The following is a 15,869-nucleotide window of genomic DNA, read 5'->3' as shown; positions in this document are numbered from 1 at the left end:
TTTCTGCTACATAAATGGGTGATAATTACTTAGTATAATTCTTTTTTTTAATCTGTCTTTATCTGTCTTTTTCCCCCTTTCCCACTAAAGTTGAATGTAACATTACTAATGTATTTGTAAGGTAATTTTTTTTTGTTGTTGTTTTTTTCTTTTTTATATTATGTGTGTTTATTGTGGGGTGGCACTTCTATTTGTACTCAAAGGAGCTTGCAAAGAAAAGCGTCTGGACTTCTTTAAGTTGCTTGAAGACGTTTCACCTCTTATCCGAGAAGCTTCTTCAGTTCTAAGGTCAAATGGCGGAGAGTCCCAGATTTAAATCTAGTGGGAGTATCCCCCCACAGAGGGACAAAAGGACCCCCTGATGATCCTCTAATCGCCTGAGCCAAGGTGTGAAACTGGGTGTGGGTCCCAATCAGACAGGGTTTCGGGTGAGCTCATTGTGAAACCTGGCCCCACCTTATCATGCGAATTCCTGAGGTCGGATGGCCCAGGATGTGAGTGGGCGTTCAGGCGTCTGGGGAGGGAACTCAAAACTGGATTATAGATGGCAGACAGTTGGTGTCGTAAACCACCGCCTCTGTTCAAAGATGGTCGCTCACAGTGGACATAGATGGCTTCGTTCACTCCTCTTTTAAACCATCTGTCCTCTCTGTCCAAAATGTGCACATTGGCATCCTCGAAAGAGTGTCCTTTATCCTTTAGATGCAGATGGACAGCTGAGTCTTGTCCTGTGGAGGTGGCTCTTCTGTGTTGTGCCATGCGCTTGTGAAGTGGCTGTTTGGTCTCTCCGATGTAGAGGTCTGGGCATTCCTCGCTGCACTGTACAGCATACACCACATTGTTAAGTCTGTGTTTTGGCATTTTGTCTTTCGGGTGAACCAGTTTTTGTCTGAGCGTGTTGCTGGGTCTGAAATGCACCGGGATGTCGTGCTTGGAGAAAACTCTCCTGAGTTTTTCTGATACACCGGCTACAATGTTGTTGCGTCTGTCTTTCTTATCCTCCCTCGCTGGTGTCTGATCTTCTTTTCTGTACCTCTTTGCTGACTTTAAGAACGCCAATTTAGGATAGCCGCACGTTTTGAGTGCTTCTTTTTCCCTTCAGGCTAGAACTGGGTTACTTAGATTAACCAGTGTAAATACAGGACAAGGTTACAGTGTACCTTATGATTCAAACCTCAAGCACAGTCAGTGGCGGCTGTGCTTTATGTAACTGTCACGTTTCTTGAAGCTGCAGCATGAAGGACAACATTAAGCACTTATTAGTTTCAGATCGATTTTATTACAGTTGTCATGATCACAGGTGTAATAGTTACACAGGTTGTAAAAAATTAATATATGACAACTGAAGTGTGAAATGTAAACACTACAAAACAAAATGCACTTTGCCTCTAACTGAAGGATGAGCATTTAGAGTATACAGTATAACTGGTGGCCTCATAAATAAGATTGTCATTGAAGGACAATATGATGCATACAGGATGCACTGGCTCACATCCTGTGTGCAGACAGTAAATTATGCATGGATATAAGAAAAACGTGCACTTTTTCAGTAGAAACCAATCTGTATACTGATTTAAACAAGGTTGCACATTTTGGGATTAACAAATAACCCACGCAGGCTCATAGTCAAGTAGAACTTCATAAATAAGGAGGAGTATATACTGGTTTTCAATAAGGATTATAGCATATATTTAAAATTATAATGGGAGGTCTGTCTGTGTTTGTTTCAGATGGAGTTGGCTCAACTGTGCTACTTAAAAAGCTGCCAATTATATTTTCACCCCAGCTTTTCTCTCTTATTAGAAGGACCTGGATTGACTGTATCCAGGTAAACGTACTGCACCTTCATGCTACACTATAGATTATTCGTTTTTAATGAATTAAAAACAATCGATTTATGATTTAGGAGAGAAAAAAAGAATCAGCAAAAACATACCAAACATGAAACTCCAACCAAAGCTTCTTTATAACGTGCTGATCTTGAAATAAATAGCTGATTAATAAATATATTAGCTGTCAGTTTGCTAAGTGGGACTTGTCCTACATGACAGTGCAGCTCAGTTCTGCCTGGCTCTTATATAACACTAATATCTCATTTAATGAGCCTCATGTACAGTAATAACTTGATGACACAGGAATGGACGTGTGGGGTTGGAATGTATTTACACAGTGAAATTCATTGGAAGCCACCAAGTAGACTTAAGTTCTTCCTGATCTTTTTTATACTGAAGATTTTTTTAATAATGGGTTAGCCATGCAACGCATCTTAAGCTACGCGATTTAGAGTCTCACATGCTCTCAGCTCATAAAGTCATCAGCACCCAAGTTAAGGTGCAGCTGTATGTTAGTGTGTAAATGCTGATGTTTTGGCTCATCGTCTTCACTTTGGCTTCGCACAATCAAAGTCACGCATCCTTCTCAGTTAACAGTGTGACAATCCATTGCTTTACAGAACACATGCTGCATCCATCTGTTCAGACTTCCGCTGGTCCATCCGTCTGTCTGCCCATCTCGATCGATCCTAACACATGTAACGGCTGCTATGAGAAAACCAAAACCAACAGTGGCTCGAAATACCTCCGTGCCACAGAGCTGCACCAGAAACAAACCAATGAGCCTTCGTGGCCGCTCAGCCAACCAGGCCTTAGTTTCTAAGTAGAAACTAGAGATCGTAGGTCAATCAGAGAGTAGCACATCCTCGCTTTTGCTTTGTTCATGGGGTTAATTAATCTGATATAAAGCGCCAGCCTCAGACACAAACTGAGACTTTTCCATCCTTCGTGGCTTTGATCCAAGTCGTTGCAGCTTTAATGAGCAGGGAAAGCTCAATGAGACGACGGCTTCTGCAATCCCGACCTAAATAGTAGCGTCTTTGTTTTTTCCTTGATAGTAAATCGATGATGCTTCTGTTTGTGTTATAATCAAATCCAAGAACAGAAATAAAACGCTCTCGAGTATTTTAATCTTGGCCCGCGTCCATGAGGCCCGGGCAGCCATCTCCACATTCGGCCCTGTGAGGAGTAAATCTTCGCTTCCTTTTTCTTTCCTCACATCTGCGTCTCTAGGTGATGCATCCTTAATCTGAATCCTGGCCGGCTGTCTTCATCCGTCCTCGTTTTTTTTTTGTTTCAATGGTATTTTGGCTGGCGTCATGGAGAACCAAAGAAACGGCCTGACAGCCGGTTCTCTCCTCCTCTTGTTCAGCAGTGCTCATGCTGGCTCCAGTCAAAAATCACTTAAAACTAGAGGTAGGCTGTTGTTGTACACATATCATCCTCTGTTCACCCTCTTTCAATGATTTCTTGGTAACTTGCTTCCTAGTAACTACAGAAGTTCTCCCAGGAAACAGTTAACTGCAAAGAAAATCAGTCCCTGCAGCGTCTGAGCACATTTTTTTTGAGGAGGAGCGTCACAGCATCATGGCACATCCACCCTTAGCTCGTGATAATCATTATTAGGAAAATTGTGAGGGTGTACATGCTCAGTAGCGCGCCCTGTGGTTCGTTCTGGACATGGTGAGGGGCAGGGAGACTGAGGACAGAGAGGACACCTCCCAGTAAAGAGAGCGAGACAGGAAGAGCTGGTAGAGGATGACCATGGAGATGGACTGGCAGAGGATCACCCCCATGGTCACCACCTGCAGAGGAGGAAGACAGGTGTAAACTTGGTGGCCAATGGAGGACAAAAGGTAAGAACTGAACATTTAAACTCAGTGAACATGAAAGAATTATCCTCAATAGCAAAAACTGTTGTTGTCTTTGTGCGGGAGTTCAAACCTTTTCCTTCTGATGCTCGTTGAAGATCACAGACATGAGGACGAGGATGGGATGACAGAGGAACCACAGGAAGCATCCCTGCACAAAACAAGACCACATGACCGCCCGAGAACCTGCAGGCGTCTGTTATGTCAGTTTTATTGAGAAATCGTTTTTACCTTGGCGAAGCTGAGGTAGAAGTCTCTCTTTAGGGTGCTCCTCTCGGTGGAGATGATCTGGTAGAGGATGGAGGCCAGCAGGAGGGCCAGGCCCACTCTCAGAGCCATGAGGAGGAGACCGGCCACACTCTGCTGGGCGTGATAGCTGTGGTGCTCACTCTCCGACTCTGAATACTGCTCCCACAGCAGCAGCACCGCCTGAAAATACAGTCCGGTTCTTAACAGTCATCTTATGGCAAATACCCCAAATGAACTCCCACCTCATTCTGAAAACATCATGTTTACCTGATCGGGATTCTATGTGCTGGTCAAATTTTCCTTAAAAATTAAACACTTGAAGTCATCTCAAGTTCTGCATACCTGTGTAATAACTCCACCAACAGCTACAGCCGTGGAGGCCGGAGACTGTTCCCACTGCAGAGGTCGGGACTGAGGCTTCCTGCCTCGGCTCAGGGTCCAGCCCATACACAGACTCAACAACATGTACAGCATGGACACCTGGGACACCATATCCCAGACTGCATTGGAGCCAAAAGAGAGGTTAACATGATCAGAGAGGTTCATTTTTTCTCTTATTGACTCTTTATAATGTTGCAGGTAACATACACTCAGCCAGGCTGCCCATCAGTGGAAGACCGATTCCATCTCTGGAATACCTGCAGACAACAGGAGGCACAAACAGAAACACTGTTGTCTTAATTCACATAGTTTTTTATTAACAACTCTGTACTAAATAAATACAAATATTCCGAAAGACTTAAAATACATTTTAGGTCATAGAACATTACTGATATGTAACAGTGGGCCATCAAGAGTAGCATGAGCTTTAGAAACATTATAAATATTGCGCTGCCTTTCTCTGGCTCTGCTGAATCTACCTGGCCAGGTGGATGTAGTTGCAGAGCGCAGAGCAGCCCTGTAAAGCCAGCGCTGTAGTCAGTACTTTGAGGACAGTGTGCATGGGTCCTCCTTTCCTCAGAGCCTGGTACAGAGGCTGGATGTAGATGCAGCAGGCGATGAAGTAGGCCAGCAGCAGGAGGAAGTAAAAACTGTGGAGGCCTAAGAGAGCGAGAGGGGAAAAATCATCAGCAATCCATCAGGATCAAACATAAAGTCCTGTCCTAATGTATTAATCAGGTCTGACATAGCACCTGAAGAGCCCTTACAACTTTTTATTAGTTTTACTAGATTTGGGACTTTATGCCGACAGTCATACTCTCACTGCAGAGGAAGCTAACAAGCATGAAATGCATCACCAGCTTGAGCTTAGTGATGCACTGACATTATCTGCTGTAGTCTGACAGCGGAGGGCATATTCGGGGTGTCTGACCTGCCTCCTCTGCACTGAAATGCTCCAGAGGGTTTCCAGCCGAGTCGGCATTAAACAGCAGGACAGTGAAATCAAGATCAGCGTGGCCGGCAATCAATACGTTTTCCTAAGGAGAGAACGAAAATCTTAGTGATAAGCAGAATCCATATAGTTATGACTATCATTATTACTCGATCATGCAGTACTGTTGAAGGCATTACTATCTAGTATAACAGCATTACTACCAATATTTCAACCTACTTTTCCAGAACCAGTTTTAAATATTTAACTGTGCATTCACACTGTCAGTGTTGTGTTTTGTGTTAGAATGAGCTCGCTGACAATAAATGTTTATTGTGACAGATTTATGACTGTGTGTGTATTTGACTGTATATATGCGTACATGACTGTGCATGCACTGACCTGTAGGTGTGATGCAAACCAAAACATTTGCGACCCTACATCAGTTTCTGCAGGAGTAGGACTGTATTTCACTGTATACTGCAATATAGAGTGCATGTGTCTTTGCACAGAGTCTCCTTTAGAGGTGTCCTCTTATTTGTTCATATTTGTGACAACAGCATCGCTGCTGCAGGTTTGCCTGACTGAAGCCCTAGTTGCATTATTACATTAATATTATATATAATTGTGTTACCTGACATGTATATCTGTCAGCGTATAGGATCTGCCAGGCTGTGGGCAAAGACTGCCGAGGGATCGTCTGGTTGTGCTCTTCTTGACTGAGTGTAACTGTGGGTGGGTAGGGGTGGGGGAAGAGAGATGAGGTGACAGTGTGGAGGAAGGAAAGTGGAGACATAAATCAATATGGCATCATGGCAGGAGAATCCAGAATTGTATCAGCGATTGCTGGTTTCTTACTGGTCACGTCGGCTTTGGCGAGCCTCTCGGAGCAGCTGAGGTTGTCCAGCTCCGAGTCCATATCCTGATACAGCAGCAGTCTGGACTCTCTCTCTTTAGCCAGCGTTGAGCTGTCCACCCGGCACACCAGCAGACCGTTGCCGGCTAAACGAAGACAAGGCACCATGGTTGCAGCAGCTTCTCAGATGTAACATTTAACACTCAGATAGCATATTCGTGAAATTTTACAGACCAAACGGCTAACTAGTAATTCAATAATGTAGTCAACTGATTAGACTTTAATATATAAAACATTCATTTTCAAATATATAAGCTGGAGAACAAAGAGATTGTAGCTTTCAGTGGCCTTTGGATCTCTGAGGTCCAATGATGGGTCCCTAGTTTGCCAGCATGGTTTCTACCCATAGGCCCTTGTGCTTCACACAGGGTTAATCTCCTGAAACAAGTGAGATTAGCTGACATCTGGTAGCTTCAGACCTTTTTAAAGCAAAAAGTCTTGCAGAAAACACCCCCCACTATGCCATGTGACATGTGCAGCCAGCCTCTGTCCACACTGAGGGTGCAATCAGCTCATTTATGGGTCGGAAAGAAGTTGGATTCCTATAAGACCTGTAAAAAATACCTAAAAGTGTCCTGAAGCAAGTTTCCGGAATACTTGTTGGAGGTCAGCCCGAATAAAAATGCTATAAAACAAAATACAGAGGCTTAAGACAAACAGTAATTTGACATTAAGCAGCAAAGGTAAAGATAAAGCGCCGGCTGAATGCTGCCAGAACTGCTAATAATCAGTGCACACGTTATCAGATACTCGCATGACACGTTAGTTACACCCATTGTTGAGCGGCTCAGTGAGAGCTGTTAGCAAATAAAAAAAGGAAAGCAAACACGGGCACTAAACTGAGCCGTCAGCTCGTTATTACCCCACGTTAATCATTAAGGTGGCGTGAAAAGAAGCTAAGCCCGCTGTCAGAGCTGGAATGACACGCCAGCAGCAAGCACATCAGCACCGTCAACGTTACCTTGGTACATGAATTTAGTGATGAACTGGCCCTTCTGCTGTCTCGCCGCTTCGCTCTTAAAAAGTCCCGTAACAGTTTTCCCGGAAGCCTCTGAAGTGAGCAGCAAAACAGCCGCAAGTGTGGCTAATAAGTACGACATTTTCCCGCTTGTGCAGTTTAGCGTTATCGACAAATATAGGATGCCTCATCGATTCAATGAGCCACGAAGCCAGAAGTGAACCAGCTGCGTCAAGACCCCCAAAAGTTCGCCAAGCTGTGACCGGAAGTTGGATGTTCTTGCCCTCAAATAAAAGCTAAGCTTGGAAATAATGGATAATAAACGCGCGCGGAATGACACAAAACACATTCACATGAAGACACACCTGAAATAATATTATATTTAAGTTTGGTATAAAACTAAACGCAACACACACAAGTGTTGTAGGTTAAAATACTCGATATGACCTTTATTTTGGAAAGCACCACCGGATGATATGTGTTTATTTAAGAGGACTTGACTGGTTTTCGCTTGCCTACAGGTCTACGTTGACAGTTTGATTGATTCGGGATTCACGCAATCACATCGCGCTAACTTCACTGCGTCATGTAGGACAACCAATCAGAGAGTAGAAACTAGTACACACACTATTAATGACCCGCCCGCTTTCAACGTGTCAACACTGCCGTGAAGCAGCCGGTGACTGTCGCACAATCCGGCTACTGTTATGGAAGGAAATAAAGCTCTGCTGTTTCCGTTAGGATAGCTAGCTTCCAGGCTTGATGTCGGAAAATATGTTTTTATTATACCTATAGGAGTTCATGTTGTGAGGTAACAGCTGCTGGAAGACCGGGAAATGGACTTCAACAGGACTGTTCTGGTGACTGGAGGCTCTGGATTCATGTGCGTTCGTATTTCATATCAGTGTACACTTAAGCTGAAATAACATTACGAACTTAGCATTTAGCTTGATAAACAGACCTGGCCGTGGTTCCTCTTTTAGTTATCAAGACTAGGACCTGTAAGGAAAACCTTTGCACAGGTGAAACAGAGGTAAACAATAAAGGAACATCTGTTAGCAATAGCAGTTATTTACTAAGAAATAAGCACAATCTTATTAGTGAAAAAGTATTTATTGTAAAAAACAAACGAACTAACATTACTCTGGCTTATTTTATAGATCATCCCGGTGTCTCTACAGCAGGGGTGTCAAACTCAAATACACAGTGGGCCAAAATTCAAAACTGGAACAAAGTCGCGGGCTAACATTAATATTTATTGAAAAAAAAAATCTTCCTCCAGATATAAGAATGAATCTTTTCTTATGGACTCAAATAAGTTTTTCTGGAAAACTGAATATGGAACAAGCAAAGCTTAATACTAAACAATACATATATTAGCTGTATAATACCAGTAGGCCAGCTCTAATAGTCATTTGGTATGGCTTCGCGGGCCAAATGTAATTAGGCAGGCCAGAGTTTGACACCTATGCTCTACAGGTTGAGTAACTGTTCACAAGTCTTGGAGTAGTAGTTTCAGTCCTGGGGTATATTTCAAAATATTATGGCAGACTGAGAATTGAGCCCACAAACACATGGAGCCAAATGCTCAGATGAGTGTTAAAGTGTAGTTAGCACTCAGTTAGAACACTTGTAAATTACTTGTTTTGCCTGTAATCTGTCAAGAAAGAACTTCCTGTGACAACACAGAAGCTGGAACCAGTTTTTGGCAAAGTGATCTCCATATATCCTTTATTTATCCTGGCAAAAAGTCTTATTGGCATTAAAAATGTCTTTTTCGAAATAGCTGTGACCAAGTGGGCAGCAGAAATTGCAGCAAATTTAAAATCAGAGTTCTTTCGAGATATTGGAAGTGACTGAAATGGACTGGATTATTTATAATGTAGGTACAATAACAGGTGATTTCTTTGTGTTAAATATAACCCCTTAGCAAATCCTGGTTAATACAGCCTCTTTACCAATATAAGCAAAGATATTAGACATAAAAAACACATAGAGACAGGTTTATTAACAGCAAATGGAGGAACAAGCAAAGTTTTCCCTTTTATTATAAGAAAAATGTAAAATTTGGGAATGCTCAGTACACAAATCAGGTTTCATTTCATTATTATGGTTTTATCTCACCAACAAATGAAGGAATCTCTGTTTGTGGGATGTGATTTCTGTAGTGTTTACATATAGGCAATGCAAAGTGGTCAGCTCATGTCGTCTTCTTGACATAAATGGCACAGACATGTGTGGGCTGATGGAGTCTCTGCCCAGATAAAGGCCAGTGGGGCGTAAATGAACTGTCTCAAATTTCTCTGCTCCTACAGCGGCTCCCATCTGGTGTGCTCGCTGGTCCACAGACACCCGGAATGGAGAATTATCAACCTGGATAATGTAAGTCTTAATTTTCTTCCCCCCCCCCCCCCCCCCCCCTCACTCCGTTTCCAAATATATCACTCTGGGTTTGTTGTCTTTGTGACGTGCAAAGCTGCAGCTAGTGTCTGCTGTGTGCACTGTGGCACGTCTCACTGTCTGATCTCTTCCAGTTGGATTACTGCTGCAGCCCCAGGAGTCTGAAGAGCGTTGAAAACAGAACGAACTACATCTTTATCAGGGTGAGCGCTGATAAATAAACACATCAGGTCAAGAATAACCAGACTGACACCAGATTAGGGCTGCCACGATTAGTCGACTAGTCACGATTATGTCGACTATTAAAATCGTCGACGACTAATTTAATAGTCGACGCATCGTTTGAAGCTTTGTAAGATCACAAAGGACGCAGGAATAATAATAGTAGGATTTAAGAGTGTAATAACGGACTGAAACAGAAGATGGCAGCACTGCATGTACAAGGATGCCAGCTGCCGTTAAACCCCGAAGAAGAAGAAGCTGTGTCCCAGAATTCATAGCGCAGCTGTCAACAATGGCGGCAGCTAGTTAGTTTTAACTTTACTCTTATTATTCTTTCTGGGTCACAAAATAAACGTTTAACATATTTTCAGGCGAGAATGTAGCTGTGTAAACCTCAAATATCTGCTCAGTTTATCAAGACACCACGTATTTTCAAAAGCGCTCCGACGTTTTCGGAGACGTCTGTTACCCACTAGCTCGTTAGCTAGGCGGGGGCAAGGCTAACTAGAGCCGTGAGAACACTGGACTCCCGGCAAATCGTTTTCAAACCCACCGCCGTCTTTCGCTAGTCAGGTTAAACATATATAAGTCACTTAGATAACTTAAAAATGTTATTGTTTGGCTTTCTTTAGTATTTTATTTGTTCCTGAGTAAATCGGTTTGGCTGAGATTAAAGTTATAGTTTTTGCACAGCTAAAACTGTCAAGCAGACAGCTGATTATCAGAAGTGTGAGACGCTGGAGAATATACTCCGGTGTCCTGTTATATTTTAGAAAGCAAGGAGTTTATTAAACTTCACCGAAACAATCTGCAAATTTCATTAAAAATTAATAAACTACCATCTTGTCTTTATTTTTAGTTAGCACAAACACTTCAAGCTGTAAGCTAATGATAGTTATATAAGACCAGATGCTGCTGGTGCAATAAGCTGTACGCTGTACGTCCAATGGATGATGATCTGATTAGTCGACTAATCGCAAAAATAATCTGTGACTAGTCGACTATCAAAATAATCGTTTGTGGCAGCCCTACACCAGATGTCTATTTAATTTAATGCTACTTTTGTATAATCACATGTATTATTATGCTTAAAATAAGGTGTAATTTGAAGGATTTATCATCAGTTGAGCTTTAACTGTGCTGGGTGCACAGTTACTCATTTGGACTCTTTTCTTCAACAGGGGGATGTGTGTAACCCGCGGCTGCTGAACCACATCTTCAGTTCCAAAAACATCGACGTCATCTTTCACCTGGCTGCCAAAACTCACGTCGGTGAGCAGCAGCTTGTTCGGGCAGTTCTTATGAACAGGAGCTTTTGCAGTTTCAGCTCTCGTGTTAAAGTTCTTTTCCTCTCTCCTTCCTCTCTGTGCTGTCAGAGGCTTCCTTTGAATCCCCGTCCACTTTCCAGCAGGTCAACATTGAAGGGACCAGAGTTCTGCTGGGAGCGGCCCATCAGGCCCGACACCAGCCACAGCGCTTCATCTACATCAGCACCGATGAGGTGTACGGAGCCAGTCTGCATGAGGCCAGTGGATAGATTGGGGTTGTTGGTTCGTGCTTTTGTTTATGGATCAGGCAGTGACGCTGATGTTTGTCCCCTACAGGTGTTTGATGAGAGCAGCCCAGTGAGGCCCTCCAATCCGTACGCTGCTACTAAAGCTGCTGCAGAGTATCTGGTCAGATCGTACTGGGACCAGTACAAGGTAAACCCATACAGATGGGCCAGTAGCTTCCAAACCAAATAAATGACTTTAGATATTAGTTTTTGATTTTTCAGTTTTGGCTTGGATGTTAGTTACTCAGTTTAACAATCACAGTAGTGAAAACAGCATTATTATTGTGACCATATGACATGAACTTTGGAGCTCGTTGCCTTTGAAATAGTTGCTTGGCCACTGATTGTAGTCAGATGCCATCTTTAAAGATACTTTAGTGCATTTAGATGGCAATAAGATCGGGTCAGCCTGCTATCAGTCTACAACTGAGCCCGGTCGGATTGGCATTTGATTGCAATCAGTGATCAGAAAGCAGTTAACTTTCGCTGTCTACATACATAGAAATTCACATTAAGTCCTTATATTCAGAGTCCAGCCAGAGACTTATCGATTTGATGAGAAATCCTTCCATAAATAGTGATGTCGTTGCTGCAGGAAAGCTATGTAACTGCAAAATGATGTGGGCGCTCCACAACCTTCCAGTTTTACAGGAATATGACTAGAATGCAACCAGCTGGCAACTATAAGTCAAGTCCCCTGTTGCTGCAGACTAGTTGCGCTTGTACTCTTGTAAGAAAGAGAACTTCAAAACTGGGCAACTCTCATCAAAATAATCGACATGGATACATGGCACTAGAGGCCAGAGGTTAATGTGATTTGAGGTGAACTGTCCCTTTAATTTTAAAACCTGAATGACTTTTTTAATCTTTGTCATTTGAATACTGATCTGTTACCAGTTTCCCATCATCATTACCAGGAGCAACAACATCTACGGGCCCAGGCAGTACACGGAGAAGGTCCAGTATCATGACTAAGCACACCCATTTGACATTAAGTGGCTAATTTTGCAGAAATATGCTCCATTTGTACAGTTTAAGATTTGAGGCTGTATATAAGATATCTGCGCAGCTGTATGTAGAACTATTTTCATGTATGTAAAGCAACATCAGGTCACACTGATGTCATCTGTGCAAGATTAATCTACAGCAGGGGTGGGCAACTCCAGGCCTCGAGGGCCGGTGTCCCTGCAGGTTTTAGATGTGTCCTTGAACCAACACAGCTGATCTAAATGGCTAAATTAGCTCATCAACATGTCCTGAAGTTCTCCAGAGGCCTGGTAATGAACTAATCATGTGATTCAGGTGTGTTGACCCAGGGTGAGATCTAAAACCTGCAGGACACCGGCCCTCGGGGCCTGGAGTTGCCCACCCCTGATCTACAGTGATACATATTTTAAAGATTTGTTTTAAGGTTGTTGTAATTACTGTCATTGCCACAAGGGGGAGACAAAAGTTCACCCTGCAGGTTTAAAAATGCTGCAATCAGCTGTGTGTTTACATTTGACTACAACTGAATGCACAGACAGAAAATGCAAAATCTGACTTTCACTTTCAGTTCCTTCCAAAGATTTAACTGGTTTTAAAGAGTTAAACATATCTTCTTCTTTGTCACCAAGCTTTTAATATAAATTGTCATCTTGATCTTTCAGGTCATTCCAAGGTTCCTCACCCTCTTACAGATGGACAAGAAATGGTGGGTTTGTTTTAACGAGCGCTGTCGTTCCGGTCTGTGTTTCACAGTAACAGAAGTGCTTATCCAATTAAACCCGTTTCTGTGCGTTTGCTCTGCGGCAGCACTATCCAGGGAACCCTTCCAAAATCCCGCCACTTCCTGTTTGTCAGTGATGCCATAAACGCCTTTCTGTTGCTTCTGGAGAAAGGGATTGTGGGAGAAATCTACAATGTGGGGACAAGCTGTGAGATTCCCATCATGCAGCTGGCGAGGGAACTTGTTAGGATGGTGGGTTTAGGAACTGTTTATTCAAACATTTAGCAGGAGCTTTTAGGAAGTAAGCGAATTAAATGAATACTAAAAGGTGTGTGTGTGTGTGTGTGTGTGTGTGTGTGTGTGTTCGTTCTGTTTAGGTCAAGAAAGTGCCAGAATCTGAAGTAAATGATTGGCTTGAGTTTGTGCCTGACAGGTAAGTAGAGAAAGAGCTGGCAAAAGCAGGGGAGAATTCCAGGAAGTAGCCAAAGCCTTCCACTTTGGCTTTAGACTCAAAATCTCCGTCTTTTGACATCTTGACCTTAAAAGCACACTCTTGTCCACTTTTAACCTTTGACCTCTGCTCTCCAGGCCGCGGGTCGACCTGCGTTACCCCATCAAGTGTGAGAAGCTGCAGCAGCTGGGCTGGAGAGCTGAGGTGTCCTGGACTGAAGGCATCAGACAGACAGGTACAGTCACACACACTCACACTCCCTTCCTGTATGGTGTGTTAGTGATTCATGCGCTTCTTGTTTTTACAGTGAAATGGTACCGAGACAACCCAGACTTCTGGTCAGACATCAGCGAAGACCAACCACCAATCAGGCGCGAGTTTGAAAATGCTGCCACCACAGTGGTCCCGATCAGCTCTGAATCTTGACTGACAGGAAGAGACTTAATTTTTTTTCCATACAAGTAATTTCACGTGATATTTATGTAGCACAGAGGCCATCAGAATCAGAATACTTTATTGATCCCTGGGGGAAATTATTTTTTGTTACAGTGCTCCATTTTAAACCAACATTAAGACAAGACAGACAATACGCTAACTAAGAATAGTACAATATATACATATATATACATACATACATACATACATCATGGCTGGTTTAAAGCTCAATGAACAAAACACTGAATCCTTCAGTTAGCATCAGTCTTACTCTGCAGAACATTTCATTCTCAGCCGTCTCTCAGTTAAGACAGTCTGAGCAACAGGACCTGAAGTGCCAGATAACCAAGGGGAGAGCCTTCAAAGCAGACGTACAGCTGGAAATTAATGCACTTTATTAACTTCATAGTAATTACAATCTTAGCTGATATTAACAGTGTCTTGTCCTGCTCATTGTGATTTTTTTTTAATTATATGTTTGCACACTGTGGGCTGAGGGACATTAATCTCTGATTGGTTCAACATTTTCATTTAGTGTTGGCAGGATCCTGGAGTCGTACAGACAAACAGGTTAAAGTGTCAGCGCAGTAAGAAAAACTGAGGGGAAGAGCAACGCCTCACCTTTGATTGCGTTTGGCTGAGTATGCAGTGCAGGCACAAGTTTAAATTAAGACTCCTCTTTCCTGTTGGCTTTCATCAACAGAAAATAATCAGGATTGTAAGAATAGATTTTTAAGTTGGGCTTTGTTAACTTTAGCCTTCTTTTACCAAATGGCCTGAAATAGCAATGATCTCTGTTGATGTAGGTAGCACAGACTCAGTGCCTTATTTCCAGTGTACATGGATTATGAACCCAAGAGGCTCATTTTGAGACCAGAAGAAACTGATTTGACCTTTTTCAGCCTTTTATCTCATGTGTTTCCTTTAAGATTGTTAATGCAAATATTCTGGTCGCCGTTTGGCCCAGACTAGAACGACACATTACATAATGGAACAGGTTTCAGAGAACAAGGGTTATGCAGGTAAATCCTAGATAACCCTCTAATGAACGGATGTCTGCCATTGTACACCGTGGGCCAAATACTGTGATCAGAAGACAACTGGATCAGAGAAACTCCACACTTAATGCCTCATATGTTAATAAAATAAGTTTTTCTACATGACAAAGATCTGTCAGCACAACTCTTTGGGCTTAAACCGTAAGAAATGTGAATAATTGGTAGCTCAGTTTTATAATTTTAGTACATTCTGGACAAAGTTTTTGTTCACTAATTTTTTTTTCTTTACTGTTGACTTAAAAAAAAAAAACATTTAAGTTTTTTTTAAATATTTCATTACTTTGGTGTATCATGAATGGCCACAGGGGAAGATCTTTGGAGTCTTTGCTGAACTGGCTCCAAGGCCTCATGTTTGACACCCTATTGTATGTTAGTCACCAGTATTTTGCACTTAGTCACTTCAATCGCTTGCATCAAAGTTGAGAAAGGTTTCTAAGCAGTTTTACTTTTGCCAGATCTCGACTTTTTACGGTCTCTCATCACAGCATCACTGCGAATCACTTCCTGTGTGGACGCAGCTTTATTCAGAGTTAGAGGCTGCTGTTCTGTTGTTCTACACAAAGCTAATAAAACTGACTCCAACTTTTAAGAAACGTGGCTGTCAGGTCATTTTAATCTGCTTATTGAATGAAGCAAACAGCTTCGAGTCATCCTCTGCTACCAGTCAGCAAGGCTCTGTACCAAGTTAGAAAGATGTAGGTGCAACTTCAGATTTCAAATTAGTTGTTTATGATTTTTAATGATCTGTGTTTTAAGGACAATCATTCCTGTCAGATGCATTTTATGCACACCGTTTTTATAATTTGATGCTGTAGAATGTATTTATTTTCAAATAAACACTTTTTAATAACTTCACAGTTTGTGTTTTTCCATGTCTGTAAAGTCACACACGTACACAAACA

The 15,869-nt window shown here is 42.3% G+C and overlaps 2 protein-coding genes across 2 annotated transcripts; one reads left to right on the top strand and one right to left on the bottom strand.

Moving 5' to 3' along the window:
- Positions 1–1,259: 1,259 nt before the first annotated feature.
- Positions 1,260–7,383, bottom strand: gpr180 (G protein-coupled receptor 180). The gene is made up of 10 exons (XM_026159982.2): positions 7,142–7,383; positions 6,123–6,266; positions 5,899–5,993; positions 5,265–5,370; positions 4,813–4,993; positions 4,541–4,590; positions 4,295–4,452; positions 3,935–4,132; positions 3,777–3,854; positions 1,260–3,637 (listed from the first exon to the last, which is right to left on the bottom strand). The coding sequence occupies exons 1-10, from the start codon at positions 7,278–7,280 to the stop codon at positions 3,482–3,484; spliced, it is 1,305 nt and encodes a 434-aa protein (XP_026015767.1). The 5' UTR covers positions 7,281–7,383; the 3' UTR covers positions 1,260–3,481.
- Positions 7,384–7,803: 420 nt separating this feature from the next.
- Positions 7,804–15,822, top strand: tgds (TDP-glucose 4,6-dehydratase). Its single transcript, XM_026157598.2, has 12 exons — positions 7,804–8,021; positions 9,454–9,520; positions 9,673–9,741; positions 10,942–11,032; positions 11,137–11,285; positions 11,365–11,463; positions 12,213–12,272; positions 12,965–13,008; positions 13,110–13,275; positions 13,401–13,456; positions 13,612–13,709; positions 13,782–15,822. The coding sequence occupies exons 1-12, from the start codon at positions 7,975–7,977 to the stop codon at positions 13,898–13,900; spliced, it is 1,065 nt and encodes a 354-aa protein (XP_026013383.1). The 5' UTR covers positions 7,804–7,974; the 3' UTR covers positions 13,901–15,822.
- The last annotated feature ends 47 nt before the right edge of the window (positions 15,823–15,869 follow it).

Source organism: Astatotilapia calliptera, chromosome 23 (genome assembly GCF_964374335.1).
Source record: "Astatotilapia calliptera chromosome 23, fAstCal68.1, whole genome shotgun sequence".
In the NCBI taxonomy this organism is placed as follows: Eukaryota; Metazoa; Chordata; class Actinopteri; order Cichliformes; family Cichlidae; genus Astatotilapia; species Astatotilapia calliptera.
This window is presented reverse-complemented; position numbering and strand designations above follow the sequence as displayed.